Genomic DNA, 17,937 nt, shown 5'->3' on the forward strand with positions numbered 1-17,937 from the left:
CCCGAAACCTCCTACAAAACCCGTTTTTAAAAAGCGAATCCACCGTAGCATCGTAAAACTAAATTTTTAGATTTAAAACATGTAAAATAGTGCCGGTAGATGTAGTTTGTGCGTTCGTTCGTTGATAACGTAAAGTCGCGTAATTATTGTCGTTTTCGACCGTTTTTCTATCCGATTTCGGATACGGTAGTTGAAATTTAATTACGAACCAAATAATTCGTAAAAATTTAATATTTTTCGGTATTGTCAGTATTTTGTACGGTTTCGTTTCGTTATCGCTTAACGTTTAGCTTGTTCCTCCGCAAATCACTGTTCGTGCACTGTAAAGTCGGATAGACGTTCCTAGGCACTCCAAAGACCCAGTTAAGTCAATTTTTGCCTTAATCACTATTTATTATCGCGTTAATCACGTAATTAAGAGCCGTAAATCGCCGGTTGTCACATCATCTTCTTCATCATATATAAATTAATAATTTTTAATTTATCGATTAACTAATAACTCTTTTAATTAATAAATTTTGGTGGTCCCAAGTATATTATTTTATAGAGTTTCTACTGTATATTCATTCTAAAACTTCTAAAACTGAACTGTGTACTTAACTAGTTGATGCCCCGCCCCGCCCGCGTTGTGGGGCGATGACCGAATAATTCTCGATCAATTAAAAAAACACTATTATAGTTTTGTTAGGAAAAAAAACTAAAACGATGACAAGACCGTAGTTCTGAGCTCAGGGCAAAACTGTAGTTTTGCCATTGACATGAAAAAAAATTAAATCCAGTCAACCAATTAGAAAAAAACACTTTTATAGTTTTGCTAAAAAAACTAAAACGATAGCAATACTGTAATTTGAACTGAGGGCAAAGTTGTATTTGTTGACTTGGGTAAAATCGTAATTTGGCAAAAGTTAAAGTGATGGCAATACCATAAATTTAAACCAGAGACAAAATCGTAATATAATTTTGCACTAAGGACAAAATCGTAATTTTACGCTAGGGACAGAACTATATTTTTAATTTGAACTGAGAACAAAATCATAATTTTGAATTGAGGGGGCAAAATCATACTTTTTTTTGAACCGGGCAATAACATAATTTTAAACTGAAGGCGAAATCATAATTTTTGAAACGGGGCGAAAATGAAAAATCGTCAGTTTTAGTTTGGGAGAAAAGCAAAAATTTTTGAGCTGGGGCCAAAAATATAATTGTAATCTAGGGATAAAATCATAATTTTGAACCGAGGGCAAAATCATAATTTTAAGCGGGGGACAAAAACATAATTTTATTTTGAAGTGGGAGCAAAACCGGAAAAGTATTTTAAATTAAGGACGAAACCGTAATTTTAAAACGAATATAAAACAATAAAATGGTTGGTCCAATGGAGGAGTGCCAGGCAGCTGCCTGGCACTATTTCCCCTAGCTGCCTGGCACTATTCCCCCACTTGGGTTTTGTATATGTTGGAAATGGAAATTTCTAAAACACGCATGATTCAACCACTGAAACTAAATTAAACTAAAGACTACCAGATAACCTTTCCCCAAATTTTTATCTCTCCCCAAATTTTACCAAAAACTCGAGGAAGGGGAGCTCAAGGGTATAAACTTTAACCCTGATCAATCAACATGTCAAATTTGACTCAAAGTACCCATTAGCTAGTAAACGCTGGCGGCGCCTACACATATCTTAGTCTATTGTATCTTTTTTTTTTAATTTAAAAAAAGTTAAATGCCCAACCAGTCAAACCCACCCACCAATCCCAAGATTAAAAATCTCCTTAAACAAATTCTACCCTTGCACGGGTAAACCTATTAGCTTAGTGAATCCGCCTTGCCTATCTTTGAGGGCGGCGGCGATGTTCTGACACTAGTTCGAACCCGAATGCCCCTACTCGTGGAGTACCCCCGCCCCTTATCTCGTCATCACATAGGATAAAACACAAATAGAATTTAATCTTTTTTATAATCTTGGGTATTATTATTAACATATAAATAAGCAACTTGAATATGCATACATGTGTTCTAACATGTACTTAAGGGGTTTTCCAAAAAAAAAAAAAAAACTAGAATTTTCCTTTGTAACCCTAAAGTTTTTATCTTTAACAATTTAAGTTTAAAGTTTAATCTTTGTTTCCTTTTAACCCTAAAGTTTTAATATTTGACAATTTAAGTTTAAAGTTTTAATCTTTGTTAATTTAACCCTTTTGATTAATTTGATTTTTCACTTCCAATTCAAAAGTTTCTATCTTCTACGATTTAACCACTTTGATTAATTTGATTTTTCACTTCTAATTCAAAAGTTTCTATCTTTTGCAATTTAACCACTTTGATTTTTTTTACTTATGTGTGGTAATCTTGGCTTTGGGGTTTTTTAAACAAAAAATGGTTATGCATATGGTTGTTAAAACCTTGGCTTTCGGGGTTTTTTAAAAAAAATTAATGTTTTTACTTTTCACCCAAAAGTATTTCATAAATTACTTTTAACCCAAAACTATTTGTTTTTTTTTTTTTACTTTTAACACAAAACTTTTTATCTTTTGCAATCTATCCTCATAACTTTTTTTTTATTTTCAGCTTTGGTCCTTTATAGTTTTTGTTTTCCGCAAATTTTTCGCTTTATACTTCGTTCTAAATTTTGTGACTTAACACATCGGAACGTGCGTCTTTGGTTTAACGTTTCGTTCTAAATTTTACGAGTTAACACGACGCAACGTGGGTGTGTGGGTAACGTTTTTACATTGTCTATTTTTTTCCCGTTTGGCAGGTTCAACATAAGATGCGCGTCTTAAATCGACTTAATTATAACTAAAGAATCCCCGCCGCATTGCGACGGGTCATAATTCTAGTTTTGGTAAATATTCAGAATCATATTAAAGCAAGAAAACTAGAAATATAATTAACTTAAAAAACATTTCCATGACATGATCAAGCAATAAAGTTTGGGCCTCACCAAACCAATAAGAGGTTTGGGGCATGCTTGCCTCTTGTTAAAACCGTCAGCCCAATAACAGGAAAGTAACGTAACGTTGAGCCCATGAATTGACGTGGACTCTATTTGTCGGCATACTTGAAATTTTATTGCATTCGATATTACTTGTAAATATGCTGATTAATCAATAAATCACTGTTTTATTGCATTCGATATTACTTGTAAATATGCTGATTAATCAATAAATCACTGTAAAATCTTTGATACTTGAAGGGGTATGGTCCTAAAAAGCCGTGCAGACAATTTTCAGGTCGCGCGCTGGACCATACTCCTTAATCAGCAAGCTGATCAGTCTTAGACCTGTGCGGGCTACTCAAGCAGAGGCTTGCCCCGCGCGAGGTCGAAACAAGAGAAAACATCAGTTTTCACACTAAGTGTTCTGGATAAGAGTCTTCAGCTCCTACAGCCCTGCGCGGACCAGTTACGTGCACATCAAGGGTCGCGCAGGAGTTACGGCGCAAGGCCACTTCAGAAAGTACACAAGATTCGTTTATACGAAATGAATTATAGAAAGAGAGATGTTATTTTATTGATTAAACGAGATAAAAGTAAAAAACCTAACCAACAATTTAAATAACAGTATCTACAATAAGACAAAGTCTATCTGTACAAATGATTTTTGGGATACTAGGTTATAACTCCGTGCATTACGTGTGATAGAATAAATAAATTTTATATACTAAATAATATATTTTAAAAACCTCATTTATTGCACGAGTTGAATAAATGTAATTTTATATATTAAATAGAGTAAAATGCACGGATAGTCCCTGTGTTTTTGCAAAATAACACATATAGTCCCCAACTTTTGGAAATTACACCGGTGCTCCCTGTGGTTTGACATTTTGTTACTCAGATAGTCCCTAGAGTGGATGTTCGTTAGTTTTCTCCGTTAAGTAGATGTGAAATGACAAAATTACCCTTCATCTTCTCCACTCTATAAAAACCAAACCCTAACCCTACACACCTACAACCTACAACAATGGTTGCCGCCGCTCGTCCTCTCGTCTCCGTCCAGCCACTCGAATCCGACATGGCCACCGACGGAGCCACCCTCACGTCATGAAAGCCTCCATCCGTCTTGACATCGTCAACTTCGTTCACTCCAACATTTCAAAGAATTCTCATCAACCCTACGCCGTCAGCCGTAAAGCCGGCCACCAGACCTCCGCCGAGTCATGGGGAACCGGACGTGCTGTCTCGTGTATTCCTCGTGTTCCTGGTGGCGGTACTCACCATGCAGGTCAAGATGCGTTTGAAAACATGTGTCGTGGTGGACGCATGTTCGCACCGACTCGGGTCTGGCGCAGGTGGCACAGAAAAATCAACGTGAACCAGAAACGATACGTCGTCGTTTCGGCGATTGCTGCTTCTGCCGTTCCGTCGCTTGTGATGGCCCGTGGACACCGGATCAAGACCGTTCCGGAGCTGCCGTTGGTGGTCAGTGATTTTGTTGAAGGTGTTGAGAAGACGAAGACTGCTCTTCAGGTTTTGAAGCAGATCAGAGCTTATTCTGATGCTGAAAAAGAGAGAAAGGTGGGGGGTTGGTGGGGTTGGGGTGTGGTTGTTTTATTTTTATAGTGTGGAGAAGATGAAGGGTAATTTTGTCATTTCACCCTCCACTTAACGGAGAAAACTAACGGACATCCACTCCAGGGACTATCTGAGTAACAAACTATCAAACTACAGGGAGCACCGATGTAATTTCCAAAAGTTTGGGACTATAGGTGTTATTTTGCAAAACCATAGGGACTATCCATGCATTTTACTCTATTAAATAATACAAAGTTATATCTATAAAAACGATATGTACTGTACGGGTTGAATAAATGTAATTTTATATACCAAATAATAAAAAAAGTTATATCTTTAAAACCATGTGTATTACATGGGTTGATAAATGTAATATTATTTACCAAATAATAATAAAAGTTATATCTTTAAAACCCCCATGTATTACACGGGTTAAATAAATATGATTTTATATACTAAATAGTAGAAAAATATATTTAAAAAAACTAACGGATATACTCGGTACACGATAGATATGGTGATTACGGAGATGATTATTGAAAACAAGATACAGTGGTCAAACATGTTATTCAAGAAGCAAATAAGCAGCCATTGTGTATTACACAAGTTGAATAAATATAATATTATTTACCAAATAATATATATATATCTTTAAAAACCCTTCGTGTATTAAACGAGTTGAATAAATATGATTTTATATACCAAATAATAAAAAATATATTTAAAAAACTAACGGATATACTCGATATGCGATAGATATGGTGATTGCAGAGATAATTATTGAAAAGAAGATATAGTGGTCAAAACATGTTATTCAAGAAACAAATAAGCAGTCATTTGAGTGATAAAATATAAAATATATTTAAAAAAGCCCGTAATAAATCTAATTTTATATATTAAGTACTATTGAATGTTATATACAATTTGTTTAAAAATTATGTAATAAAATCGATATAAGAATTTTTTTAATTACTGAAAATGAAAATAAAAATAAATAATATATTAGTACAAACTTTGGTTTTGGTGATAAATAATTTGGTTATTTAAAAATATCTTAAATTAACAATTTAAATTAAAGAAGAATATTTTATTAGAAAAGCAAAAGTATTCTATTCGACATTTAAAGTAGGATAAGATTTAATATTGATTTTTTTATTTGGTTAATATAAGATAAAAAATAATATGATTGAATAATTAGGAGGTTGTATGATGATGAATCGATTAACTGTATTATAATGTCATATGTTTTTAGTTATATATTTTTTTGAATTATTTTTGAAAAAAACTAAGACTTTGTTATTGTTAGTAAAATCAATGTTTTTATATTTGTATTTTTTGGTATTATTTTATTAAAAAGTGCATATTATACATATAATTATATTATGTCTTAAGTTACTGATGCCAGCCAAAATATTATTCGATTTTATGTTTAGCATTATATATACTACGGTAAAAGTTTAAAGTTTATTAGAGATAATTAAATCATCGAAAACAATAAGAGTAAATTTGTATATTACAAATAAAAAGTAGGTGTCTATAAAAATAAGTAATAATTTGAGTAAAAGGAAACTAAAAATTGTAGTTGTTATATGACAAGTTAAGTAATTTAAACAATGAAGATAATATGATATAGAAAATTAAATAAATAATATTATAATTTAAACTGAATAATAATTATCTATAATTAAGTAGTAGAGATTAAACTAAATTATATTTAGTAAGAGAGTTATTTATAATTAATTAGAAGAGATTAAACTAAATAATAATTATCAAATAAATAATAGTATAATTTAAACTAAATAAAAATTATCTATAATTAAGTAAAAAAAACACTACATTTTTTCTTTCATTTTCAATTAAATAATATTTTTTATACTTTTATCATTACCTTTTTTCTCTCCTCTAATCATAACCACTTTCAAAATATATTAAAAATTATAGGGGGTGAATAGTGTCCCCCAAATATACAGATGAACAGTAACATTTTCTCTCTTCTCCATTCATAATCATTTTTTAAAATCTTTATATTTTAAAAACACCACACACAAAATTAATTTGATGTCATGGATGTGAATGCTCTAACAAACTAAAAACATAAAAGTAAACATGCTGCCACAGTAGTCACTTTAGTATGGGCTTGCCTAGGATTGTAGATATATTAGTGTGTACCACAACCTAACAAAATAAAAATAGTTTACGTTCCTTTAGCATAAATGAAACAGATAAGCCTTTATGACATTAGACTGATTCGACAATTAAGTAAACACAACGATAATGATCTGTAACGGCTTGACCCATTTGTGATACAAGTATACTTTGATGTCAACCTGCCACTTACTCATCTGATTACACTCAACAATATACATCATGACGATAAAACTCCTGCCCATTCTTCCAACCAAGACTGTTGATGGTGTATAATGAGTTATAAGGTAAGCTTAAGATAAAGTGTAAATGGACTAAGAATGAGAATATATGTACCTTGAACAAAGTAGAAGACATCAAAGCAACATCTTCTATAAATACACCCAACTTGGCTTCACTCAAGACCTGAAGGGTCAATTTGTGTTATGGAGGGGGTATCATTTGTTTATTTAATTATAGCTCAAAGAATCCCTAAAAAGTTCTCGCATGCTGATGAAGCCATGAAAGAAGCTGCTACATAACCTAGAAAACAAATGTTAAGCAAGAATGATCAAATGCACATAACCTACTTTAAAATCAACATATAGCAGCAAACTAAAACCCACAAAAACGAATAAAAAATCAACGGATGATAATCAAATAATATGTGAGCTAACATAACATCAGGTAAGTAAGTATTTTAGTTAATAAAAGCATGAACTCTTCAAAAAGAGATACAACCAATGAAGCACATGGTACACCTTTCATTGCACAAAATAGTTACTAATTCATATTCATACTATATAAATATGCTAAAAGTACAAAATGTAAGATGTTTTACCTTAGCATTGATACCATAAACCTTCTCGTTTGAGCATCCATTAAAAGGCATGGTTATATAAATTTAATTAGTATATAGTTCCTATCTGCATATAAAAAGCACTTAACCATTAATTAATGCATAAATAATAATAAAATTGGTTGAAGCATTCAGCAGTTGGTGTGCGTCTTCAACCTTTCAGATTTCAACACCACCAGAATCATAAATCTCAATCCCTGATCTATGCAAACCAAAACTATAATCTATTTATAAAAGTTTTTTAACCAGCACATTTTAAATATAAAACAAGAAATAAAAAATGTAGATGCTTAATGGCATAAAAATACCTTCAAAGGGGGAAATTGGGGAGAGAGGACTTAACATGTCAGATCGACGATCGAAGCAATGCTGGGTCGGCTTCTAATGTTGGAGCAGCACGATGAATCGCCACCCACTGCTACCCTTACACGCAGTCGTTGATGTTGTACACAATTGGGTTTAGAATCCATACTAAGAGGGAAAGGAAAATGAAATTGCATAAGGGAAGTAAGAAAAAGAGGTGAAGGGTAAACTAGGGTTGTAGGGTTTGAGCGGGAGTATGAATTAGTTGTGGGGAGAATGAAAATTTTGGAAGGGAATGCAAAAAAGATGAAATTATAATGGTAATTAAATAAAAAATAAATAAAAATAGTCATTTATTTATTTTTAATAAAGATGTTAAAATAATAATATAATTAAATTAAATACTAGTAAACTAACTAATATTTTTTTATAAACTTTAATAAAGATGTTAAAAATGAATTGTAGGGATTTCATTTGAATTTTTTGGGAAAGGGGGAAGTGGTTATTTGGGAGGGATGAAATAAAACATAAATATTTATTTTCACTTTTTGAGAAACTAACATATGTTTATAAAATTTGAATTATTTTGGTGCTATATACGGCTGACAGCTTCAAAAAATCAATTCTATGGTGTATTTTAGTGCTATTAGCTAGTTTTAGCCTCAAAAAATAAATTTTATTGTGATTTATAACTTGTAAGCATTTAATGGTGCTGTAATGTTGTTATTTGGTGCTTTGTATTATGAGAGAGCACCAAAAAATTAAATTAACACCACCAAAAAATTAGTTTTATACGATAATATTTAGTAGGAAGTTATAATTATCTATAAGAGTCTTGTAGGAAAATCAAAAGATACATGACCTAATACGATGACAAGCGCCATTCAAATGATTTATTTTATTAGATAGTATAGAAGTATAGATTAAAAAACATCCCAAGTATTTCCACTAACTAAGGGCTTCATTATCTCAATCCTTTCTCATGACTGATTAGATAATGTTTCTTTTTTTTTAAATTCAATAAGAGATATTGTTTTATTTAGGACAAATGAGTTACTCTTATTATAAACTCCAAAGTTACAGAAGTAACATTGCAATCAGAACAAGCAACTTAAAACAGTGATCTTTTAACTAAAACATAGAGCTATTCAACAGGGGTAGCTCGTGCAAATAGGCCAAAAGCCGGATTAATCACAGTAAACCCTCCATCAAGTACCAGATTATGCCCGCTTATGTACCTCGCTTCATCGCTAGCAAGAAATAGAGCAGCTTCTGCAACATCATCTTCAGTAAGAGCTACCCCTTTGAGGTTTGAATAAACTTTCGAGTATTTCTCAGGAAGATCACTTGTCACTTTAATGGCTGAACCTGAACGAATAAAGTGAGGCGATAAGCAATTAACGCGAATCCCATATTGGCCAAGCTCGGCTGCAGTGTTCTTAGTGAGACCCACGAGCGCATGCTTTGAACTCGAATAAGCATGAGAAATAACCCCTCCAATGCTACCTGAAATACTTCCCATCATAATGATGCTGCCACTACAAGCTGGGATCATGGCTCGAGCTGCATGCTTGGTTCCTAAGAACACACCGGTTACATTCACCCTCATTACACGTTCAAAAGCGGATTGATCGTTATCAAGAATATTGGGACTTAGTTCATCTATAGTGGCTGCATTATTGATCATTACGTCTAACTTACCATATTTGGCAAGTGTTAAGTTGATGGCATTTTCAACATCTGATTCAATAGTCACGTCACAGTGGATAAATGTAGCCTTGTCAAGACCGATATCTTCACAAACAGATTGGCCTAAATCATCTTGGATATCAGCAATGACGACTTTGGCTCCGTGTTTGACGAATAACCTTGCTGTTTTCTCTCCGATCCCTTGAGCTCCGCCTGTGATAAATGCTACTTTTGTCGCCAACCTGTAGGTAAATTGTGGTTACACTTATAACATATATGCCTTCATAGTAATTCTTTTACTCATTCATGATTTACTCGTTATGAGTAGTATACTATATACACCAACGTTATCAATTAGGCCACACGGGGCGGTCCCGTGATGGCCATGTATAACGAGTTATTGTGTTATGCTACACCGCCGCCACTATGTTGAACACGCGTGGAATTGAAAACGCGTTAAGCCGGTCACGCGTTGAACTTTTGATTTCTTTGAACGTTGGATCATTTATCTATTTAACATCTCCATTTCAAATAATTTTTTCACCCCTCCATCACTAATGATTCCACCCCTCCTACATTTCTATCACTAGTGATGGAAATTGGATTGATGACATGGCATTACTTGATTGGATAGTGGAAGTGATGGAATCCATCACTAGTGATTCCACCCCTAGTCCCCTTATCAAGTCTCTAGTATAATTCTATTATTAATAATTTTATTTAGGTAAATTTATTTTCACCATAAATTATCATATACTACAAAAAGCAACTTAGGTTGCGTTTAAGGAACCAACGCATCGCTTCGTCGGAAGGCACCGTTTCTGCGTTTCATTGAAAATATATACACTTTTTATAGTTACAATTGCATCGCTTCTTTGGGTCGGAAGGCACCGATTATTTCATATTCAAAATAAATAAGCCTTTTCCACCGACGCTACCACAACCTTTCGTCCGTAACCGTCCACGCAGATTTCTTGACGTCATGTTATTATCTCCATCTCCGATCCCTTCTCCCCTTATATTTCTGTGTTTACGATCTTCGACGCACCCGTTCATTTCTACTTTGTGCCCATCTGCTTCAATTGTTCCATCTACAGTGTTACTTCCGGTATGTTCCACTGCGATCGTTATATGTTTTCGTTATTGTGATTCAAAAATTGTCGGTAGAAAAACAATTGTTATCCCCGTTTGCTCTTACGATGGTGATAAATCCCGTTGTTTGTTGTTTTACCATTATTCAATTCTCTGTTTACTTTGATACGTACATTTCTTTTGATTAAAAAATGTTTACTTTGATACGAACAATTCTTTTGATTAAAAAATGGAGATGTAGATAAACTAATAAAACGTGAGCAAGTAAAAAAAAAAATCAAAATTACTAATCAATTAACAACATGAAAACCATCGGATATACCAACATGCCAAAAAACCGGGAAGTAAAGTCACGATCGGTCAACGAACAATAAAACACCGTCGATGATGGAACCAGTATGTTCCACCAACGTTTGCCACCGTTTCACACACTATATATCACCATGTCTCCTCCGGCAGAGTTATCACCAGTCTGAATTCTTTTAAAATTGCGCCAAGGATGATGGATGAAGAGTTTATTTAGAGAGAAATATGAAACTAGAGATATGTTGTCAAAAAGATGGGCTGTGATGGTGGCGGTTCAGTGATGGTGATGTGGTGGCGATGGCAACGAGAGAAAGAGAAAGTGAAACGGTGGCGGTTATGAAGAAACCGGATGGCTGAGCGGATGCAACAATATCCACGGGACGGAGGAAAGGGATCGTTAAGATGGTTTTACGGCCAGATGCCGTTATAGAAGAAATAGAATTGAAGAGAGGAGAAAGAGACGGTGTTAGATTTCACTTATACATACATAAAAGCCCTTTAACTTCTCACCAATGTTAAATTTCAGATAAATAAGAAAATAGAAAATTAGAAACATCTCCCTTCATTACTTTTAAGAGTCTCTCAACAGATACCATGCAGCAACTATGGGTCGATAGCTTTACACCATGTTCATTATAGATTTATCACCATTGTTTTTGTGAATGTAAAATGAATATTACATTTCTTTTATCCATGCCATTTCTATTTAAATCAACTAAAATACAAAGATTATGTATGATAAATGTTACTGTTTAAAGTTTAAACTGCTTTAGGGGATTATTGTGATCCAATAACAAAAGGCACCAAATAGGCTTGAACAAATATTTCAAGACAATATTTCGGCATTTCATGCCAATTAACCTCCTTTAATACCAATAGCCAATAGGGTGGTGATTTATTAGCAAAAACATAACCTTTAAAGACATAGGTTTGGAAGTAGGAGGTCTTGAGTTCAAGTATCACAGACATTAGGGATGAAAGAAATTCATTGTTAAAAAAATTAACCTCTTTTAATAAATGTCATTCGAAAAAGAAAACCTCATTTATAAAATATTTATTTTTCTAACCAATGGGGATGTATATTTAATACAAGAGGATTTATTTACATACCATTCTTAGACGCATTATATATGTAAGGATAAAAGTATGTAGTTTCTCTTTTGTTTAATATAGCATGTGTCAATATAGCTTGATATACCAATTGAATTTCACGGAGGCAATGCACAAGTTGATTTGGGTTTAAATTAAACTTGGATTTAATCAACATCTCGCCGCAACGCGCGGGTTAGCGCTAACTCGTTAAATATATAGAGAAAGTGTAGAATACAATAGTATCTTATCGTGCGAAGATAGACGAGTAGGAGATTGAGACACATGTCTTTTTTTTTTTTTTTATAACGATGCGTAATAGGGTTTTGAAACAACCCATGCGTAATTTTGAGTTTAACATGCGTAATTTTCATGTTTGGTGGCATAAGGATTTTGATTTTTTATAATGTGCGTAATTATGCAAACGACTTGCGTAAGTAATGTTTAACCCAATCCATGTGTAATCATGCAATAACGTGCGTAGTTATGTATTATAACATGCGTAATTATGCAATAACGTACGTAATTATTTTAAGTTAATTACTATTGTGTCACTGCGTTCAATTGAAGGCCTAGGGTAGGTCAGATGTGCATTTGAGATGCTTGCGCACACCTCACACGATAAGGTGATCTTGTACATTAACCAACCTGTATCTTCGAGAATGAAGCTCCATCTTACACAAATTTATTTGCACCATGTGTGCATTTCATTGATGAAGAGGAACATATAACCTAATTAACGGATTGATACATGTACAAAATGCATGAAAAATATTAAAACTCCTTTTAGCCTCAATCCAATTATCACCAACATAACTTAAACCGTTTTCTTATATGAAACTTTTAAACAAAAAAATAACTAAATAATGATTTATATAAGATTTTGTACATCAAACAACCATTACATTGTGTCTGTTTGATCTTGTGTGTGCATAATTTAATAAATGGTTAATAGGTTACCTTTGAGGGATATTTGCCATGGTTTTGGTTGCTAAGCTAGTAGATACTTGTAACAAGTTTAATGCTAAGCTAGTAGATACTTGTAATAAGTTTAATGCTATCAACTGGGAAAGAAATCCAATGCCTTTAAATAGAAGAATGTTGAAGGGCAACTCTCAGGCGCTAACTCAACTACTTTGTCATCATACTCTTCTACACATTTCTAGAAAAAAAAAAGTGAAATTTTCTTCAAGTCTCTGGCAGGATGCTTCCATCTAGATAATCTTTAAAATGTCAAATCAATGCCATAAAAGGAAACAGGGATTTATTTCAGTCAAATCGGTACGACTCATATATATTTTTTTTAGGGTGAGAATTTTTAAGTTATTATGAGAGGGATGTCACACTCTCTTAAACCGAGGGTCCTACTCTGACTTTGACTAGACTATATTGTCTTAATCAGGCCTACGCTGTCGTCAGAGTTTGCTAATGGCGTTCCTCGGGAAACCATATCACCCACTGCCAGTTGCAGGGCTTGCGCCGCCACAAGAGAGAATCTCTCTGACGTAACGCACGGTGGACTAAAACCCGAGTGGCTCAGACTCGAACTCTTTACCTAGCCTTCATTGCCTTTATTCACCAAATGTGACACTAATGGAGACTAAACTTGACTCATGTATATTTATGCTAATCACGCTTCGATAAAAAGGATCTACTTTTCTTCTATTCTAAAACTTGTGGCATCAATTTGACTTGTTGGCTATCATCCAAAACAAGAAATGACTTGGCTTTTAAAGTTTTTTAACAACATTTTTAGTCATGAATTTTATATGGGTTCTATAAAAGATGCGCCCCCCTTTCTAATCCGCATCTTATGATTGTTTTCAAAAAAACATGCGCCAAAAGATATGGTTCTTATGTAACAGCATCTTATGGGTGTTTTGAAAAAAAAAAAAAAACTAAGAGCTAAAAGATGCGGTTCTAGAACGGCATCACTTGATATAACCAAAAAAATAAAAATAAATAAAAACTAATAATAAAAAAGTAAATACTAACATGATTGATTTTTTATTACCGAATAAAATAAAATAAAAATATATAGTAAAAGATTTTCATATATATAATACTAATAACTAATAATTAATAAAAAGAAATAAATAACTTTCTTATGATAACAATTTTTTTAAGATTACAAATAATTATTTTTTATTTATTAATTTATTGTGTATACAGGTATGTACTTTTGTATTTAGATGTATTATGTAGGGGAGGGTTATCTTGAGAACGCTAAATATTGCGAGAACCGTGAGAACGAATGAAAAAACCAATCAAAATCAATTTTTTTTTAATACAAACTTCATTATAGTTAAAATACAACATTAAAAAAAGAATTTACTCTTTAAATAATTCACCTTTCCTTCTCAAAATCACTATTAGTAAAATTTTTACACATGTGTAAATACAACAAATTTACACATGTGTAAATGCTAAACTTACACATGTGTAAATTTTCATTATTTCAGAATACATGTAAATTTAATAGTGTAAATTTAATTTCTAATATTGTATTTGAATAATAATGATAAATGTAAAAAGAAATTTTGAATTTGAAATGTTTTTGACCAAGTTTTTGCGGTTTTTCATTAGTTCTCACAATATTTAGCGTTCTCATTTAAACCTTCCACTATGTATGTATATGTATATGTGTATGTGTTAGTGTATGTATATCTGTACATATCAACGTATCGTTAAATGGTCAATAAAAAAGGTTTAAACATATAGCGACAATCATGTGCATACAGCGACGATGGTCAACTAAGGTTGCTCATGCTACATTATTGTCAATGAAGGTTGTTTATGATGATTAATGGTCCACTAGGATGACTCATAGATCAATTAGGGACAATGGTGGTTAATTAGGGTTGTTCATTCTCCACTTTTGTCAATAAATGGTCAGTGGTCCATTAGGATGATTGATTGACCAATTAGGGCCAGTAATGGTCAACTATGGTTGTTCATGCTACATTAGTGTCAATAAAGGATGTTTAGGATGATTGATAGATCAATTAGAACAGTGGTTGTCAACTAGGGTTGTCCATTAGGATGATTGATAGGTTAATTAGGGCCAGTGGTGATCAACTAGGGTTGTTCATGTTCTATTATTGTCAACGAATGGCGTTTAGGATGACCAATGGTCCATTAAGGTGATTGATGGGCCAATTAGGGACTGTGATGATCAACTAGGTTTGTTCATTGTCCATTTTTGTCAATGGAGTGCATTATGACGATCAATGGTCTATTAGGATGATTGATAGACCAATTAGGGTCAGTAATGGTCAACTAGGGTTGTTCATGCTACATTAGTGTCAACGAAGGCTATTAGGATGATTAATGGTCTATTAGGATGATTGATAGATCAATTAGGGCTAAGTGGTGGTGTAGGTCCCTCGGAGGTTGAGGTTAAACCTATTCCTTGTTATGTTTAACACACTAGCAAGTGCGGAATCCAAGCTAGAGTGCAAACCGTAGTTTAGATGAAAGCAAAGAAACAAGAGAAAGAGTAGACAAGCAATATATCAAAGTTTTCTCTTGTATTTCAGTGGACACGGTTACAGCCCTTGACCAAACTGAAATGCTCTCTTACAAGACCTTGGGTTCACTCACAATGCTCTCACAATATCTTTCTAAGTGTCTACTGTGAAATGAACCCCAACATGGTATATATATACCATAACAGATAACATGCACGAAGGATGATGAGTTCTGGTCGAAGGATCATCTATCGACCAAAATGTCCATCGAAAGACTCCGAAGGATCCATACATACCTCGAAGGATGATATATCCTTCGAGGTCCATATGTGTCCAACGAAAGATGTCTTTCGAGGTCATCGAAGGATACATAACATCCTTCGATGACATCCTTCGAAACATAACAATCTTACACATAATGTTGACTGTTTGGCCAAGTCAAACCAGGAGGATGGTTGACTTGGTCAAACATTTAGTCAAACACTTAAACAAACATAACAAAAGACGTAAACACAACAGACAAAAGACATCGTTTTATACATTACAAAATACAGACAAAGTACAGACACAAGTGCACCAACAAACTCCCCCTTGGCTGTAGCTTTGTCTCGGTCTTCGTGTCTTAAATCTCGGACGTCTTTTCCACTGTCAGATGATGTGATGACCATGCACTTCCTGCGTTGACCAGCAGATTAAAGCAGTACAAAGCCATCTTCTGAAACTTCATAGCTTGATCTCGATCCCGAACCAGGTAGTTTATCTCATGATCCTTCAGAACAATAATATCCGATCTGGACATGTTAGTAATCCACATCGGATCTATTATTCTAAAGTTCTCTTGATTATCTCTGAATACGATCACGGCTTCACCAGTATCCGCGTCATAGACCCAGCAGCGGAAGTTTCCAAGAAAGTCGGTCTTCATCTTTAGCAATGGTATCTTCTTCATCACTTTGGGAGGATCATACACTAACCAATAGCGAGCGGTGTTTGTTTCTGGATCAAGTGTAAACCTGATCTGCTCGTATCTGGGAAACTGTGGCTTGTACAGAGGATCCTTCCAACCCCTTCTCCTTTCCAACCTGATTTTCATAGCAAAGAGATCCACCATCTTTTCTTCGTCTCGATTGATAACATCTAGTTGAGCTAACACTGCAACATCATAGTACGGAAGTGAGAGAATACTGAGGAGAGTTCTGAAATACTGAAGACCAGTTTCTCTTTTCACGACCATGCAGTGAAGTTCCTTGACGAACATCCAACTAATAATGCGACCCCGAGCCCGATTCTTCTCCAACCTCATATAGTTAACCTGGTCCAACGGAGCGAGCGGAGGAGGATTCCTAGCAAGGAAATCCGCTCGCCATTCATTCACTGTTTTCTCACGGTTTTCTTGAGCTGTTGGTGAATCAGAAGAAAGATTGGCGAACTCTGCAGTCTTTTCAGCCACAAAATCATCATCCAGAGCATTCACCTCCGCATTGTCCTTTCCAACATATACAGGACGTTCAGGATCAGAACTGATGAAGATTTCTTCAATTGCAGAGAAATCAGTTTGATCCTGTTCCAACGGAGTAGCATCAATCATACTCACAGCAACTTCATCCAAATCAGTCAAGATCAGTATTTGTTCATCAGACATTTCAGAAATAAACTCTCCCTCTTCTAGCAATTCACCCGTGACAGGATGATACTTCTGAGAACCTGAGGATTCAAGGAAATCTGCAAATGTTTCTGGTTCCAGACTAATCTGTTCAGGCCCTGTAGACGTTTCCAGTGTTTCTGTCTGTTCTGATGGACCAGTGGTAGCTGTTGGAGGAGCAGAAGGAGTGTCTTGAGGTGTACCAGATCCACCTGCAGCACCGGATGCAGTTGCACCGGAACCTGAGGCAGTTGTTTGATCTGGATTAGCTGCATCATCATCTTTATCATCCTCACGCCTTGAGGGAACTATCCCTAAGGTACTGCACCTCTCACTCCATAATGTACCAACCTTGGAATGAATCTTGTTGAAGTTTGCATACATGGGTTTGAAGGCTTCCATTAGTCTATCATCGCGACTACTGACCTTCTCCCTTAACGCTTTTGCCTGAGTCTCCAAGTTAGTACTATGCCTTTTCATAATTTCGACCTCCCTATCTCTTTCCTTGTTTGCCTGTTTTAACCTTTCAATTTCCTCGGCCTGTTCCTTGATCTTGATATTCTGAGCTTCAACAATTGAACACAGCTGGTTGTGTGCCATTACATCTTGTTTTCGCTGGACACGATATTCTTCAATTGTTCTAGTGTGTCGACCAACTATAGAACCCAATTCACTGACTTGTTCAATCAGGAATTGTATCTTGTCAGCTTCAGAAAATCCAGATAAGGTTTCTGCCAGAGTTGGCCGCGAAGGCTCAGGTCTTGAAGAACCAGACTGACCAGCCTGACCCGAAGCGCCTGTAGGACCAGTAATAGTGAGAGGGGGTCGAGCATGTGTACCTGAGGTG

General features: G+C 34.5%; 2 protein-coding genes and 1 long non-coding RNA gene across 4 annotated transcripts; 1 reads left to right on the forward strand and 2 right to left on the reverse strand.

The window, feature by feature from the left end:
- The first annotated feature begins 4,045 nt into the window (after positions 1–4,045).
- Positions 4,046–4,564, forward strand: LOC110919749 (60S ribosomal protein L4-like). Its single transcript, XM_022164008.1, has one exon. The coding sequence runs from the start codon at positions 4,046–4,048 to the stop codon at positions 4,562–4,564; it is 519 nt and encodes a 172-aa protein (XP_022019700.1).
- Positions 4,565–6,696: 2,132 nt separating this feature from the next.
- On the reverse strand, positions 6,697–7,568 carry LOC110918478. Its single transcript, XR_002581353.1, has 3 exons — positions 7,482–7,568; positions 6,998–7,183; positions 6,697–6,920 (listed from the first exon to the last, which is right to left on the reverse strand). It is a non-coding gene; the product is annotated as an uncharacterized LOC110918478 (long non-coding RNA).
- Positions 7,569–8,840: 1,272 nt separating this feature from the next.
- On the reverse strand, positions 8,841–13,058 carry LOC110915818 (secoisolariciresinol dehydrogenase). 2 transcript variants are annotated; one of them, XM_035985291.1, is made up of 3 exons: positions 12,939–13,034; positions 9,504–9,733; positions 8,841–9,380 (listed from the first exon to the last, which is right to left on the reverse strand). In XM_035985291.1, the coding sequence occupies exons 1-3, from the start codon at positions 12,956–12,958 to the stop codon at positions 8,947–8,949; spliced, it is 684 nt and encodes a 227-aa protein (XP_035841184.1). In that variant the 5' UTR covers positions 12,959–13,034; the 3' UTR covers positions 8,841–8,946. The 2 variants fall into 2 exon arrangements, with proteins under 2 accessions (XP_035841184.1, XP_022016258.1); XM_022160566.2 differs by having other exon boundaries at positions 8,841–9,733; positions 12,939–13,058.
- Between the last annotated feature and the right edge of the window lie 4,879 nt (positions 13,059–17,937).

This window comes from Helianthus annuus, chromosome 16, assembly GCF_002127325.2.
Source record: "Helianthus annuus cultivar XRQ/B chromosome 16, HanXRQr2.0-SUNRISE, whole genome shotgun sequence".
NCBI classification, from domain to species: Eukaryota; Viridiplantae; Streptophyta; class Magnoliopsida; order Asterales; family Asteraceae; genus Helianthus; species Helianthus annuus.